Source organism: Danio aesculapii, chromosome 5 (genome assembly GCF_903798145.1).
Source record: "Danio aesculapii chromosome 5, fDanAes4.1, whole genome shotgun sequence".
Lineage (NCBI taxonomy): Eukaryota > Metazoa > Chordata > Actinopteri > Cypriniformes > Danionidae > Danio > Danio aesculapii.
Genome location: NC_079439.1, coordinates 18,745,061 through 18,762,533, shown reverse-complemented (window position 1 = coordinate 18,762,533; position 17,473 = coordinate 18,745,061). Strand labels below are relative to the sequence as shown.

The 17,473-nt window shown below is 34.4% G+C and overlaps 1 protein-coding gene across 1 annotated transcript in view; it reads left to right on the top strand.

Annotated features, from left to right (window-relative positions):
- zdhhc8b (zinc finger DHHC-type palmitoyltransferase 8b) overlaps positions 1 to 13,292 on the top strand; it is a 148,111-nt gene extending 134,819 nt beyond the window's left edge. The window contains exons 8-11 of the mRNA XM_056457473.1: positions 1,664 to 1,775; positions 3,007 to 3,116; positions 5,190 to 6,202; positions 9,236 to 13,292. Of these exons, the coding sequence (XP_056313448.1) occupies positions 1,664 to 1,775; positions 3,007 to 3,116; positions 5,190 to 6,202; positions 9,236 to 9,368 (1,368 nt within the window). The 3' untranslated portion in view covers positions 9,369 to 13,292. The remainder of the gene's footprint in view (positions 1 to 1,663; positions 1,776 to 3,006; positions 3,117 to 5,189; positions 6,203 to 9,235) is intronic.
- Positions 13,293 to 17,473: the final 4,181 nt, after the last annotated feature.

The following is a 17,473-nucleotide window of genomic DNA, read 5'->3' as shown; positions in this document are numbered from 1 at the left end:
AAAGCACTTTGCAGTATTAATAACAAAATTAAACATTAAAACACATAAGATGGTAAAAACACAAGTGTCAATAAAACAGCATTTTGTACTACCGAATATCAAAAGCAAGTCTAAATAAATAGGTTTTACGTTGTGCTTTAAACAGTGCCACATTTGTGATGATGCGAAATTCTTAAGGGAGGGGGTTTCCACAGTTTCGGACCTGCCACTGCAAATGAACGATCACCCCATTGTATATACCTGTATCTGAATTTAACATGGAGCCAGTGAAGAGAGTGAAGGACAGGTGTGATGTGCTCACGTTTGCGACTATTCGTCAGCATGCGAGCTGCAGCATTTGTACCAGTTGTAACCGATGAAGTAAGGTTTGGCTAATCCAACATAAAGTGCGTTGCAATAGTCCAGACGAGAGCTGATGTAACCATAAATGGCTTTCTCTAGATCATGCTGGCTCTGAAATGGTTGGACTTTGGCAAGAAGGCGAAGCTGGAAAAACCTTGCCTTGATCACTGAATTAACCTGCTTATCACATTTTAAACTTCTGTCCAAATTCACTCACAAAAAGCACTAGAACAGTGTTATTAACATAGATTTTGATAAGTTTTGTACTTACGTTATTGCAAATGTTCCAGTTAATGTTCAAAACCAGAGAAAAAGGAATTTTAACCAGTGCATTGATGAAATTATGAGCTTAATTATAGCTAAACAAAGAGAAAACTGAAGTCAATGCATTTGAGAACAGATAAGGTCGTCAAGGGGAATGCGTACCTTGGCTCTAAGGGCCAAACAACAAAAAAAGGGTCAAGAATCTTGGTCTGGTTCTGGAATCAGATCGTAGATTCAGTAGTCATGTCAAAAGCTAAATCAGCACACTATCATCTCAAAACTATTGGAAGAAGTTTTATTATTTATGTAAAGCACTTTGAATTACTATTGTGTTTGAAATGTGTATATAAATAAACTTGCCTTGTCTTGCCTAGTGACCACGCTAATGACATCACACTCCCTCGATTTCTGATTTGGTTTTATATAAAACAGGAAAACACTAACAATGCTTTAACATGTTGTTCATTTTATCAAACTGCCCAGAGCAGCGTTATAACAGAAACCTGAAATGTATTTAGTGTGATAAAACAGCACTGCTTCTTCTCCACGTGATCACAACCAGATGAACTGGAAGCAGTGGACTGTGTCATAATAAAAGCTCTGCTGCTTTCATGCCGCATCACACTCGTCTCTTATCAGCAATTGCTTAAGCATTTTCGTGTCTCTTCGACGGCGCTCAGCCTTATTTCAAACTTACTATAACATGATAGTAAGTTTTAAATACTTCACTACATCGATAAACATGATTTTCTGCAGGAGTCCCATAGGATGTAATGAAGACCTCAACTCCCATGATTCCACACTCAGTCTTGTAGTCATCAAAATAGGCCTTTGATTGTTGTGAATATGCACCCTCTAGTGGTATAAATTACAGTGTGCCTTTAATCCTTTAAAATATGCCTTTAATCCTTTAAAATTACATACTGTGCATGTTCAATTGACAGCCCTAATCAAAATACACAGTTTTTCCATTTTTATAGGAACAGTTTTAAAAAGTGTTGTGTCTGTGTTAATTCCTGCATCCTAGAATTAATCTTTTTTATTTCTTGTGCTTTAGTCTAAGACCAGTCTGAATGGCATGGATGATAAAAGCATAGATGCACAGCCACCTCTGCCACCCAAAGCCGATCGCTACAACCAGATCAAGAGTCAGCTGACCTCCAGCGAAGGTAAATAGCTCTATAAAACAACCAGTCACACTGGGATAGTTCACCAAAAAAATTATTTACTCACCTGTAAGTGGTTCTCATGCTTTATACCTTTTTTTATTCTATTGAACAGAATAGAAGACATTTTGAAGAAAGCTGGAAACCTGTAACCATTGACTTCCATAGTAGGAAAAACAAATGAAGAGTTTAAATGGAAAAACCTCCAAGTGTCATCTGCAGTTTTCTCCTAAAATGTGCATTTTTATTAGCCTCCTATGTTTATTTTCGCTATTTCATGTTAAAGGCAATGAAAATAACTTACTATTTTTCATGAAGGTAAACATACTAAACCTACACATAGGAGCCTGAGAAAAATGCTCATTTTAGAAGAAATTTCCAGATGGCATTCATATACTGTGGAAGTGAATGGTTACAGGTTTCCAGCTTTCTTCTAAATATCTTCTGTTTTGTTTTAAAGAAGAAAGAAACTCAATCAGGTTTCAACTAAAGCAAGCGTAATGATGACAGTTTTAATTTTAGGGTGAACTATCCCTTTATAAGAAAAATTGCTGCTTCATACACATTAAATCTTAAGGCAGTCAGCACTGATCTATGACTAAGGGTGTGTTCATGCCTTCCAGATTTGGTTTTATTAACCTGGTCAGAGTAAACTGATCTGTTTTGTTTGTTCGGCTCATTTGGAAAAGTGTAAATACTGCCATCTGAACCTTTATCTGAAGGCAATTGAAAAAATAGATATTGATGTCCAAACAAACTCTGTCGCTGAAATATAGACGTGACACAGACAAAATTCTAGGCAAATCGAAAATATGTGACCACAAGAAATACACGAATCCTCAAGAATACCTGCTTATTTCCTTTATTTCTGTCCTGTTGCTCTTTACAGGAAGGAAGGAAGGAATGTACGTTAATGTATAGCGCATTTACTGTGTTTTACTGTGTATGCCCTTATCTGTGTGTTTAGTAAATCTATATGTATTCAAATATATATTTGGCTTGTGAGTTTTTGTTATTATTATGCTTATTATCATTTAAACAGCTTATTACAATAATAAAGTGTATTAATCAGCCAATTATTCAAAGCCCGAATAATTCTGCTCGAGTTTTCAGTGGGTGCTTGTAGCGAGATGTCTTTTTCTTAACTGTGCTTCTGCTGCCCTCTGGTGTTGCGTCATATTGCTGCATTGTTGAGTCATTCATTATTCCCCCCCATTTGTTCCACATTATCTAGAGAGCTCTCTGTCCAGCAAACCCACCAATCCTTCAACTCCAGCCATGTTCAAATACAGACCTTCCTTCGGGACCATGCCTAAAGTGCACTATCATGCAACTGGAGAGAAGGTGGGCGCAATGGACTTACCCTGTTGTCTGAGGAAACCGTTTCATATAGGAGTTCTATAGGAGAATAATATAATATAATATAATATAATATAATATAATATAATATAATATAATATAATATAATATAATATAATATAATATAATAAATACTACACTGCTGTAAAAACAAATATTACATTCAACTATTCTAAATGTTTTTTTTATTTTAAGTGACAACCCAGATGCTTTTAAATAACCATTAATTTTTTAAATAAACATTTTTTTAAAATATGTTTTAAATCTTTGTTTCACATAATTTTTTAAATCATTTATGTAACTTTTAATAATTGATGTATTTTTTTATTATTATTTTTTTTTTAGAACGTTATTTCACCCTAGGCTCAATTTAAAGTATTTGATCAAAAGGATTTCCACTACAGCAATGTCAATTTATTGACATTTTTGTATACAAAAACTGGTAGAAACTGTAAATCTTTTTTTTTACTTTTACGGTAAACTGCTAGATTTCATTAATTTATAGCATTATACACCAGTGTTTTGAAGCATGCAAATCTACACATCATACATTTATTTAGGCCTATTTAAAAAAAAAACAATAGTAATGTCAACAAAAAGGCATAAAAAGTGAAGTGCCATGCAGGGAATTTTAGGAAAGTCAATTTATGCTTATTAACCGTATATATTGAGGATACTGTTCTGTTAACCAGGTTACAGAATTTTACTGTAGCATTTTTAGAGTTTTTTAATGTTGAAATTAGTCCTTTTTTATAGTGAAGGCTGCTTTATATTATTGTATTCAAATGTTATACATATTAAGTGTATATATATGTAAATGAACTTTTCTATGTTTAATATATAGATTTTTTTTTTTACTTTTTATTTAAAATAATATTGTAAGAACTAACTATCACCATTATAATATAATTAGTGTTGGGCATAGCTTAATCATGGTTAATCTCATCCAAAATAAAACTTTGTTTTAACATAATACAGTTGAAGTCAGAATTATTAGCCCCCTGTTTATTTATTTCTCCAATTTCTGTTTAACAGAGAGAAGATTTTTTTCAATACATTTCTAAACATAACAGTTTTAATAACTCATTTCTACTAACTGATTTCAAGACACTTTTATACAGCTTAAAGTGACATTTAATGGCTTAACAAGGTTAATTATGTTAACTTATGTTATGTTAAATTATGCTAGGCAGGTTAGGGTAGTTAGGTAAGTTATTGTATAACGATGGTTTGTTCTGTAGAATATCGAAAAAAAATATAGCTTAAAGGAAAAATTTGTTCTGTTAAAAACTGCTTTTATTCTAGCCGAAATAAAACAAATAAAACTTTCTCCAGAAGAAAAAATATTATCAGACATACAGTGAAATTTTCTTGCTCTGTTAAACATAATTTGGGAAATATATAAAAAAAAAAATTCAAAGGGTGTTTAGTAATTCTGATTTCAACTGTATACATTTAAATTGACTTTATATTTATAATACATGTTTGTTTGTTTGTTTTACTTTTTATTTAAAATAATTTTGTAAGAACTAACTATCACCAATATAATATAATATAATATAATTAGTGCTGGGAAAAGATTCATCACGGTTAGTCGCATCCAAAATAAAACTTTGTTTTGACATATAATATGTGTGTGTATTAAATATATTTTTATTTTGTTATGTGTTTGTGTTATATTCATAGAAATAATACAAAGCAATGTTGTTACATAGATATTTAAATTTATATATAATATAAATATAAATAAACATTTTCTCAAATATATGCATGAAAACGTGTATTTATATATATATATATACATGATAAAACTAAACAATATACACACATATATAATGTTTAATCAAACTTTTATTTTGGATACGATTAATTGCAAACATTTTTGCCCAGCACTTATAATATAATATAATATAATATAATATAATATAATATAATATAATATAATATAATATAATATAATATAATATAATATAATATAATATAATACAATATAATACAATATAATATATTTTAAAACTGTTTGATTATTTTTCTCTCAAACATTTCCTATGTCCTCAGATTGTAATGTCCGAGAACGGTAACCCCTCTGCAGTTCTGGAAGAGAGATCCCACGACTACCGTTCGGAGCCCAATCTAGATCTGCCTGACTACCGCAGCGCTCCTCTCCACCGAACATACCAGTCGTCCCCTTTCCAGCTGGATTCCTTCAGCACCACATCCCGCTCCTTTAGCCTCAAACAGGGAGTAAATCGAGCCGACTGCACACCACTAGGTGGCATCAAACCCGAAACCATCACATCCACTCCTCACAGAGGCGTCTTCTCTCCTGGGATGTTATCCGGCCGCAACAGCAGCCTCTCCTACGATAGCTTACTAACCCCCAGCATAGGGCCATCTATAGGCGAATGCGCTGCTCATCCGGGCGTCCCATCAATGGGGTTTCACTCACCATATTTACCCACTAAAATGTGCCATGTTCGTGGACCCGAACTTCAACGCCATGCTGGTCCTCCATCCTACAGTCCTGTTCACATTGGCGCAATGTATGGACGCCAGTCCCCTCTTTCCAGAGAACGAGAACGCGACCCATCACCGGTCCGCTATGACAACCTCTCCAAAACCATCATGGCCTCCATCCAAGAGAGGAAGGAGTTTGAGGAGAGGGAGAAACTCATGCATCGCCACGTTCAAGGCTATGCTAATGATTCAGGAGTGTTTGACACCGCGTATGGACTCCAGCATGGGTATCCCGACGGTCCTAGAGGTCCTGTGTCCCGAGAGCCCACTCCCCCTGTGTGTGCTTCCAGGGATAATTTGATGGGATACCCTCCTCGGACCCCTGTTTTGCGCTCCTCTGCGTCATCGCTCGTCCGGGCGCCGAGGACTTCAACTACGTCCCTTCACACAGATGGCGGTGGCGTGAACAGGACAGCCGAACTACAGTATCGCTCCCCGGTGCACCAGTCGCATCAGTCGCCGACATCTGTGCCGCGCTCACCGTCATACGCGCACCAGAAAGTCGCCTTCATTAGTGCTTTGGAGAGGGCAGATTCACCACATCTGGGTACAAGGTATGACATGTAGCATCTGCTTTTAGTAATGAGGTTGAGGTGGTGTGTGGTGTATACAGGGTGAACGGGAGATAATGTTTGTGAAAGAGACTGCTGAAAAAAGAGATTTAATTGGTTGCTGTTTCCTTTTTGTAACTTAAAGTGTGATTTCAGCCAAACGTTAAATTTCTGTTATTAATTACTTGCATTTCTGTTGTTCCAATCCACTGAGACAGTTTTTCAGCTTCAGAACACAAGTAAATTTATTTTAGATGATATCCGAGAGCTCTCTCATCCTCATAGACCGCAACACTCACAAGACGTTAATAGTGAAAATATTTCATGTGGCTTTAGGAGTTCAACTGTTATCAAACGAAGCTCCAAGAACACTTTTCTGCACCAAAAAAGCTGTAAAAACAACTGTGTTCATGAGTGTTTCTTTTCTGTCATGTAAGGTCATGCAGCACAACATGGCTGTAAAGGCGCACCCTAATCTGATGCAGAAAATATAGGTGAACAAAGTCATTTTTACAGGTTTTTTGGCACACAAATGTGTTCTTGTAGCTTTGTATGATTACGGTTGAACCACTGAAGCCACATAGAATATGTTTTGGCTCTTTTTCTGGACATCTTTGAACACCTTGGACCCTCGCTGTATATAGAGGATGAGAGAGCTCTCGGATTTCATCTAAAATATCTTCATCTGTGTTTTGAAAACAAACAAAGGTATCGAGGGATTGAAATGACATGAGGGTGAGTAATTAATGACAGAATTTTTATTTTTGGTTGAACTAACACTTTAATGAATTCATTTTTGTCATTGTTATTTAGAATAAATACACTCTAGGTTGTTTCAACTTAAATTTGGGTAAAATAGGTGCAAACCAAGCCATTTGGTTAAAGTTGTTTTGTGTAAACCCATTGGTGGGGCTTGTCCATATTTTACCCAAATTAGAGGGTAAGTTTTTGGTTTGCCTTATTGCAGAGAAAGAACACAAATATATATGATTGTGTATTTGTTAGCAAAATAAATGTCATTTTTTTTGGGCTTTTCCACTCTTCATTTTCAATTTATACATGCTTGTTCATTCATATTCATGAGCTTATGACACATCATGCATGTCATCATACTTCATGCATACTTTACATTTTGTTTTTCTATGATAACAATGTTTCCCTGTAAGAAATTTGTGTAATATACAGTACAGAATTATGATTTTATGCGCATCTTTTATGTGTTTTTGGTGTGTTTGTGTTGCTTTTGTGCATTATTAATGCTTTTTAATCACTACTATGCTACAAGCATGCTGTATTTCCCATGCTCATTTTTTTTATCTGATTTCGTTCTTATTCATTTTAACTTATTGCTAACATTAGACTGCATGATTTCATGTGTCTTCTTCAATATGACAATTACAGGACTCAACAGTAAGGATTTTTCCCAGGCAACGATTTTTAGATCCCACCAAAAAAAGATTAAAAAAAAAAAAAAAGATAAAAAAAAATTGTAATAATTATATATATTTTTAGTTACAGCATTCTGCACTTTTTTTCTGGGAAAATTAAGTATTTATGATACAAGTCGAAGACAATTAAAACTATATAAAAAAATGGAATAAATAAATAAAAATAAAGTTTCATTTACATTTTACGGTGATTTACAGTAGAGTTTTATTCATTGTAATAAATCTTTAGGCACAATCGTCAGGCTAATTGTGAACAAGAATCATTTGGTAACACATTAAAAGATTTTCAGGATCACACTGCTTCCCCAAAATACTAATAAATTGTCAATTAAATCATTAAACATTACTATAATGTCCTTCAAACAGCTATGTTTTACCAATTTGTCAGCAATATTTCATATTTTAATGATGTAAATTATAATTACATTTAGCATGATGACTAATTAAATACAAGTAGAAATAGGTATGATGTTTAAATGTTATTTGAATATATTTGTTACGTGTAATGACAATGGAACATTAAAAATTTTGTTAAAACAGATTGACCTGCTACTGAAAATAAGGCCAGCCGCCTCCAAAGTTTTTGTTTGTTTGTTTTACCCTTTAATAGATTAGAAAAATGTGATGATAATTCATGGCTGCATTCCAATGTATTATTACTAATAACACATTTGTTTTTAAACCCAGCTTTCAGTGATTTGGTTGATTTTTCTATTATGCATATTATATATTAAAAAGCCGGCAATACCAAAGCTCCAAGAGCACACCGGCTCTTCACCAGACAGTGTCCATCACAATAAGTTTCTCTCTTTTTTTTTTTATACACTTCCAGATCACATAATCTCATACATTATCTTACAACAAAAAATAGACACATTTATACATTTATACAACTTACATGTTCAAAACAAAAATACAAAAGCAAATCCTTATAATACATTACAAAAAAACATATTAAATCAAAGAAATGCAACAAAAAATGGCCAAAAAAAACTTTACCCAAAATGACTAGTTAGACATTAAGGGAATTAAGGACGAATATCATAAACCATTTGGACACAATGTATCTAGAGTGAAAATCCAAAAGGCTTCATGTTGTAATGGCAATGTATTAAGAGCCCCCCTCCCCCCACGCGGACACTTAACAACTCTATTATACTCTATAATTCTATTGTGCATATTCAAATGGGTGAGTGTATTTTTTTGTTAATTTTTTATTGTTGCATAGGCCTATTTTTTAATTTTATAAGATATTTTAGGTAAAATGCCAAATTATTTTACTCATATTTTGCAGTTTTAACAAAAGTTTGATTAGGACACCAAAATGTGGCATCTTGTCTTTCACTCATAAAGATAAAGATATATTCAACAAATATGCCAACACGCCTTAAACTTTTTGACACTAACCTTACTTTTGAGTCCTGAAATATTAATCCCTTGTGAGACACTTCAAGACTATCCTCTTCCTTCCTGAACTGTGCTTCATTTTTAACATCTCAGTCCATTACACATTACAATCTGAAGGACGAAAGAACAGAACCGGAAAACCTTCCACCTCAAACATGTCTTCCTGTTTTTCTCCAACTAGAGAGGACGTTGGTCAAGGTAAAGTCAACGGGCAACTAAAGGGTCAGTATGGGACTCCTTCTGGAACGCCCAGCAGACACAGTGTTAAAAAGGTGACCGGAGTGGGCGGAACCACATACGAGATCTCCGTTTGACTGACAGCTCGAGGAGCCAATGCCTGTGAGGAACAGCACTGCCATCGCAAAACCAACTCGTGCTCAAAAAAAAGTTTCTCTTTCTTTTCACAGTTTTATGAAAGAATTCTCGAATTGAGCGATCGGGAACCACACAGTATCTGACAGGAGAAGGTTTTTGAGTCGGCCATTAGGAAATGGGAAGCAGTTTTCAGTGTGACGGTGTTAAAATATACAGGAGCATCGTTTGATTTAGTGTCAGGCTTCAGAGGAAATAAATCGCACACAACGGGAAACAAATGGGAATTTATTATTATTATTATTATGTATTTACCATTAAGGGCTGAGTATGTACAGTGTCGGTTCAGTTGTTTGTATATAAAAGGTCACTTATTGAACGCAAATGCGCTCTGTATGCTGATCTATCACACACTTGAATGTGAGTGAATATATGTACTCCGTTACTACTATAGTTTTGTCATTGTACTGATCTAATAATCAGGGTTTCATCTCAAATGCATTGCTCTGTTAAGCTATCAGGTTTCAAACCACAACAACACTTGTGTACTTAAAAAAGAAAAGAAAAAGAAATTAAGCCTACGCAGAAGTTTTATTTTTCAAATATGGTGGTCATTTACACTTTTTCTAATGTAAAACTATATAAGCTGCCATAGAAATTAACGTACATGTGTATATGTAATATTTAAAAATGAAAAGAAAAGGGGTATAAAGTTGGATACTGGCTCTTATAACCAACTTTCTTTCAAACATTTGTTTTTCTTCATACAAATATTCTGATGAATAAGATATGAATATGTCATAGATATTTACATTAGATGTCGCCTGCGCTGTTGGTGTCTATTGGAAGGAATGCGTCAATAGAGCCGCCATTTTAGTACAGGGTAGCGCTCGTTTGAAATGAATGTGGGACCAAGGTGTAGTGGAGGACTGGCCATCTAGAGCTAGAGATATATATACATATATCTATGATCGGGAGTTTCCCCATGTGGTCAGTATGCAAATTTTTTTTCAATTACGAAAATTATTTTCAAAAATGATAATTTTTACATAACTTTTCTACATCTATGGGTGGCATTGCCGACAAAGAGTGTGTTTGTGTGCATGGAAATGTATTATCCTGCCTCCCTGTGGTAAATTGCATCTAATCCATGTCCTGAAACACCCTCTCTCTCCTGCTTTCACTTCTCATTCTAATGGAGGGAGCGATTCATTTGTGAATGAATCTCCGTTGTGAACAACTTAGCGACAATAATACAAGTTTCTAGCACCGCAGCATCTTGTTGTCAAACTAGCATAGTATTTAGTGTGAGTTGGTGCTACTTTGCCTTATGGTTAGTGCGGTAAGTGACTGTATTATCATCAATAACATGATTTGTTCAGCACAAAAGTTCGTAACATAAAAACGTAAAAAAACTAAATTTTACCTATGAAATGTTCTGCCTTTGTTTTTGTTTTTTTTTGCTCATTATTACAGCGCTAAAGTCCAGCATCTTCACATTGCTTTAGTCTTAACTAGTGTGGTTTAAAGACATTTGCCCTGGGAGCACTGTACAAATGTGGCTGTGCTATTGATGCATGCTCAAGGTCCGTATTTGATATCTAGTGTATATATCTATGTGAATGTGTAAACAGAAACACCACTGTGTATTAGCAGTACTGGACACGTTAAAGCCATATTCTACAATGTTTTACAATAATGCTCATTTTATTTTTTAAAGTCATATTGGTGTTTTTTTTATACCAGTATTGCTATTTAATAGGTTGAAAAAGAAAAACATGTTTATTTTTGGCTTCATCACAAACATTTTTCTTTCTTTTTTATATCTTGTGTTTCTTTTTTTACTCCCAACTTTCAGTAATTTAGTATATTTCCCTTTTTATACATATTCAAATGCGTGAGTGTATTTCTGAGTGGATTTCTTTTATATAATTTATTTCTTCAAATTAGTGTCACCATTTTGGTTAGTTGGAAGTACTTGGTGATTAGTCTTTTCAATGAATGAACAAGAATTAAAAGCTATAAGACGTTTTAGGAAATTTTGTTTATGAAAGTTACACACATCTGAATGCTGGATCCATTTAAGAGAGATAAGGCCTGAAAATCTGTCATAATTATATATGGCATATGGTCTGTACTGCCGTTCAAAGCTTTAGGACAAGATATTTCCTTTTTCTGTCTTTTAAATTTTTTTTAAATAAATGATAAAATATGTAGTGTGACACGGCTGGGTCGAGTCCCGGCTGGGCCAGTTGGCGTTTCTGTCCGGAGTTTGCATGTTCTTCCCGTGTTCGCATGGGTTTCCTCCGGGTGCTCTGGTTTCCCCCACAAAACAAAGCGGTATATTAAGTGAATAACCTAAATTGGCCATAGTGTATGTGTGTGAATGAGTGTGTATGGGGGTGTTTCCAAGTACTGGGTTGCAGCTGGAAGGGCAAAATCAAAATTTCTTATTGTGTCCATTAATTCAATTCTGGAACACCCAACATGCCTTTGTGATAAATGTTGGTTAAGGAAGTTTAATCTGGAAAAGCTTCCACCTCACCAACACTTTTCACTTTCAAAATGATAGTCTTTTTATTCTATTAAGAAAGTGCAAAATACAAATAAAATCTTCTACCAAACACAGACATGTGGGTTGTATACATACAGTTATTAATCAAATAAATGCTTATATTTTGACTTAGAAAACATATATAGAAGGTTGTTTTGAGTGAGATTAAGAATATAAAATTAAGTTTTCCACAAATATGATCAAGTTATTTTGCATAATAAACCTATACTTCTCATGTTTACCTTTTTTTCAATGAACGATAAACACAGTGCTCAGCATATAAAAGTACACCCCACACAAATCTCTCTTTTAAATTAATATTTTTAATGGGAAACTATATTATATTTGTGCATATCCATTAGATTAGTCAGTACTGAAGCCAGATCTGGATCTTATCTAACAAAATAACATACGATAACAGTCCAAAAACTGGTAAACCCAAATGTATATATTATACAAAAATATTAAATACAAATTTAAAAAGAGGCAAAATCAAGAGAAGCAAAAAAAGTGTAAAAATTTAGTTTTTGTAGGTTGTGATTTTTTTTTCAATATTTTGCTTGGATTTAATTGTATTATCTTTAAATTTCTAAAGATGTTTGGTGACTAAAATATTTTTTTAATAAATATATCTGTTTAAGAAATCTGTTTTGTTTAAATGTACCAAAATACATTGCCCACTGAGAAATGGATAATAATGTTCATTTTCAAAATGGGGTGTACTCAATGATGCTGACCACTGTACCTTGAAAATTGTCACTGGAAGTATACATGCTGAGAAAACAAATAAAGAGAAAGGAATTTATAAAAACTGAGAAATCGGTTGTAATTGTAATTTTTTCTCAGAAACAAAATGGCGGCAAAATATCACACAGTGGCCTGTTTCATGATTAAATAGCGTTTTTAATAATCATTTTTGTAGTTATGTGTTGATGTTATCGACATTTTGACTGAAAGTGCACCGCTCCTGGAGTTTTCTGCTGCTCAGATGACTTTCCAAGGAATTCATAAAGTGATTTCCTCACAGGTCTGCCTTAGGGGTCTCTATATACAGTACAACTAACATCAAACTGGTGCATGTGAAGAGAGTCTTTATCGTACTTTCTTCAGTCAAACATTTCCTTGAAGTTGTAAATAATTCATGTAATTACAATAATTACAGATTGCGGGTCTCCATTTCTGTGAATGTCTCACTGTGTTCGGTCATCGCTCTCCTTCACTGCTGCTGTCTGGCACAGCGCCATCTTCTGTTCAGAAGAAACTCATGAAGTATTTCGTTCTAATGAAATGAAGACATTCGTTTCATATAAAGGTACATCTATTATTTTTGTTCATCGAGGGGGGAAATGAATAAATATAACTTGAACATTCATTTTGGGTTCATCAATTTTTTTCTGCTGAAAATACAAAGATAGATAGATAGATAGATAGATAGATAGACAGATACAGACAGACAGACAGACAGACAGACAGATAGATAGATAGATTGATTGATTTTTTTGACAAATTGATAGTCGTCCATGGATGGAGGGATGGACAAACCAAGACAAAATAAACTGGAAATATCACTGGAATATTGAATGGGGTATGCATAGACTTTCCAAGTCATCCCGTACAAAATCGCCGCGTTGAAGGTCTGATTTCTTAAAAAAAGTCTTCACTGCCTGGCTGAGATACAAAGTGGGCATCAGACCAAACAAGATCTTGCACTGCATTAAAATTTATTTTACCCCGGTATTTTTAATGGAATTTCACTTTAACAACCAAATGGATGCTTAAGTCCATATAACTGATTATATTTGATTTACATTACAACATCAATGCTGTAAAAGGAATCATGAAATTGAAAATAGTCGCATAAACCTTTCACCGGAAGTTTATCATTGACTGAAAAAACTGTGCATATACTGTAGCCCATTATCTCTGAGCTCAGGGTTTTCTCCAAGGGCAGCATGCCAAACCTGCTAATAGCGTCAAGCAATATCTAAGTGTAAACTCTTGAAACTTAAAAAATTAAGTAAACCCATTGCCTTATTTTTTTAAATAAATGAACTCTGTGCATAATTATGAAAATGAAGTTAAATAAATGCAAAAGTTCTAAGTTAAACAGGTTTGCTCGCTTTTTTTAAGTAGTCAACTTGTCAGTTTAAAGGTAGCCCATTCACATGAATTTTAATATTAAATAACAATATTCAAGTTTATTTGTATAGTGCTTTTTAAAATAATAGTTTCAAAACAGAAAGTTGCACATTATTGCATTAAAATCAAATTAAGTTAAAGTTACAATCAAGTTATAAGTTATTATATATAAACATAGTTAACCTGCACTTTTATAGCTTGTAGGTGATATGTATGTGTACATGTTTAATGTGTGATTGTGTATTAAGTGTATGTGTTGTCGATGGTTGGCATCATCTATTCACAGGTCTTGGATTCCATCAAAACACAATTTCTATAGAGTCCTCTGGGCATCCTAATTATTAGAATAGCTGCTTTTCATAATGTATTTGAACAAGAGATTTTGAATGTCAATGAGAAAATGAACCACTATAACTAAAATAGGAGTTTTATTAACAAACATATAAAGTATGTAAGTATTTCTAACAAAATGCCTGGTGACATGAGACAGAAGGAGTGTGTCCTACAGGTGGGTTGTCAAGCTCACTCACACTCACACATATCGTTATGTGACATGAATTCTTTTCGGTTTCATCTTTATTAATGCTTTTGAAAATACAGACAGACAGACAGACAGATAGACAGATAGATAGATAGATAGATAGATAGATAGATAGATAGATAGATAGATAGATAGATAGATAGATAGATAGATAGATAGATAGATTTCTATAGTGCTTTTACAATGTAAATTGTGTCAAACTGAAACTGCTTCAGTCCAGTTTTCAGTTGAATTTCAGTTTAGTTTAGTAATTTTCACTGCTGAAAGTTCAAACACTGAAGAGCAAATCCATCAATGTGCAGCCAAGCCAGTGACAACAGTGGTGACGAACAAAACTTCACCAATTGATGAAAGTAAAGTAAAAAACCTAGAGAAACCAGGCTCAGTTGGGCACCACGTCCATCATGGAGAAGCTGCAGGTGTGAGTAGCTCACCAGCCCATGGGATCAATGCGGAGACTCGTCTGTCACTGGGGTCTTTCAGGAATCAGACTCATGCTCTCCACTCCTCCATAACCACCACAGCATCTGCTCAGGAATTGGCCTGGTCCAGGATCATGGAGAGCTCAGGATAAGGAAAAACAGACTAACAAACAGACTAAAGATAGATGCAAGGGCCATTGAGGGACATCATTCTGTTTTGTCAAAAAATAAAAGTAACCTAAATGAAAATAAAATCTTTCATTTTAGGATGTAGATTTAAGGTAATTCCTCTGCCTAAAGCATTGTGCAGCTGTATTAAGTGTTCCCGTTCTCTCCCTCTCTCTCTCTCTTCTGTTTGCAAGGTGATCAAGAAGGGAAGTTATTGGAATGTAAAGGTTTGTAGTCCCTCAATTTTGAGATAATTGGAAAATGAGAAAGTTTTCATATATGTCTAAAATCAGACTGCTTTGAGTTTATCAAACATATGTGACACAACATGGAAAAGCTAGCCTGTTTTATGATAACTGATGATTTGGCTCCTTCTTGGAGACTCTTTTATGTTAGTTCTCTTCCGAAACTCTCTGGACACTTACAGTTGAGAACACTGCATTGTTTATTGGCTGCAGATATGATTTTTTTTTTTTATTTAATACATATACACCCAAAAAAAAAATAACTCATTGGATGAACTCCATTTAATTGAGGGCAGTATTTCCATCCAATAAATAGGTTTAGCACCAACTAAAAAACAATTGACACAATTAAATGCAATTGAGTTTGGCCAACATGACTGTATCAAATAAAAGTTTAAATACATTTGTATTTTTATAACTTAAACTCAAAGGTCTGTTTATATCATGTAGGTCTATTATTTGTGGTTCATTTTGAAATCTCTTAGTTTTATTTAAAGTTATCCTAAATAAACTAAAAGAGCCATTTTAAGCATATTTCATGAGTTGCATATACACTTGATTGAGACTGATCTCAGAACTCATTTTAGGACAGTTATTGCTCGCTGAGCAAAACACTGCAGTTTTGCTAATTAAGCTGCAACACCCAAAGTATGGGTGCTTCTGCAAGGTGATAATCTCAAAGCTCAAAGCTCAAATCAATACATGAAAATCTTCTAAATCTTCAAACTAAAGTGAAGATTAAACTCTAACATGTCTTTCTATTAACTTTAAACAACTAAGATTACTTTTATTATCAACATTACTCTCTCATAATTTAATCCCATACAAAGCATGCTGAGAACTACAAATCCCCTAACCAGGTAGTTGGACCAACACAATTCCTTCATGTTGTCCCAACACAAAACACTTAAGTTAACTTAATGGTTTACACATTTAAGTGGACTAAACATAAAACAAAGAAATTGGCCGAAGAAATTACAAGAACTGTGTTGTTTCAGGTCATTTTAAATAGGTAGTTTGAACAAGCAGCAGTAATCTTTTTGTGTGAGTGTGTGTGTGTATTTTATCCTTTTGCAATTTCTATTCTGTTACAGAGACTGTTTTTCATAGTTTACTGAATATCCCAGACTGATAATATTGTTTGCTTTATTGGAAAAATAAATTGGAAACCGGTCTAATTTTTAATAAGGTGTTTTTTAGATATGGGTGTAACTATTCTGAAGAACACAGAGAGAGATGTTTATCTTGGCAAATTTTGCTGTTGGTCGAGCAAAACTAGCAATTTGGGAAAACTTGCAGAATGATTTATTTTCTTGGTTAAATCCGGGATTAGAATGGTAGGCCTATATACATTTTATCAACTCACAGGGAATTTACTGGAATGTAAATTTAAACACTCTGTGAATAAAGCTTTATGTAGCCTATGATCGACTATGTGAAGATGACATGCTTAAAATCCTTGGTGATTGGATATTTTGGTGATGTTTTGTGAATTCCGTCATTCATTTTCCTTCGGCTTAGTCCATTTATTCATCAAGTTTCGCCACACCAGGAAGATCCACCAACTTATCCAGCATATGTTTTTACACAGTGGATGGCCCTTCAGCTGCAACCCAGTAATGGAAAACACCCATACACACTCATACACTACAGCCAATTTGGTTTATTCAATTCCACTGTACCACAGATCTTTGTACTATGGGGGAAACCGGAGCACCCGGAGGAAACCCACGCCAAGATGGGGAGAACATGCTAACTCCACACAGAAATGCCAACTGACCCAGCCGGGACTCAAACCAGCGACCTTCTTGCTGTGAGGCGACAATGCTAACCACTGTGCCACCGTGTCACCTATTTTGTGAATTTTATTTACATTTGCCTTTTGAGAATTTAATGTAAATTAAAAGGGTTCAAAGTCAAAACTATCTCTCTCACACACACAAACACACACGCACACACACACACTAACACACTCACTCTCTGACTCTTCATTGAGCTGCGCGGCAGTCGTGAACGCGCACCGCCAGACCTCCGCTGT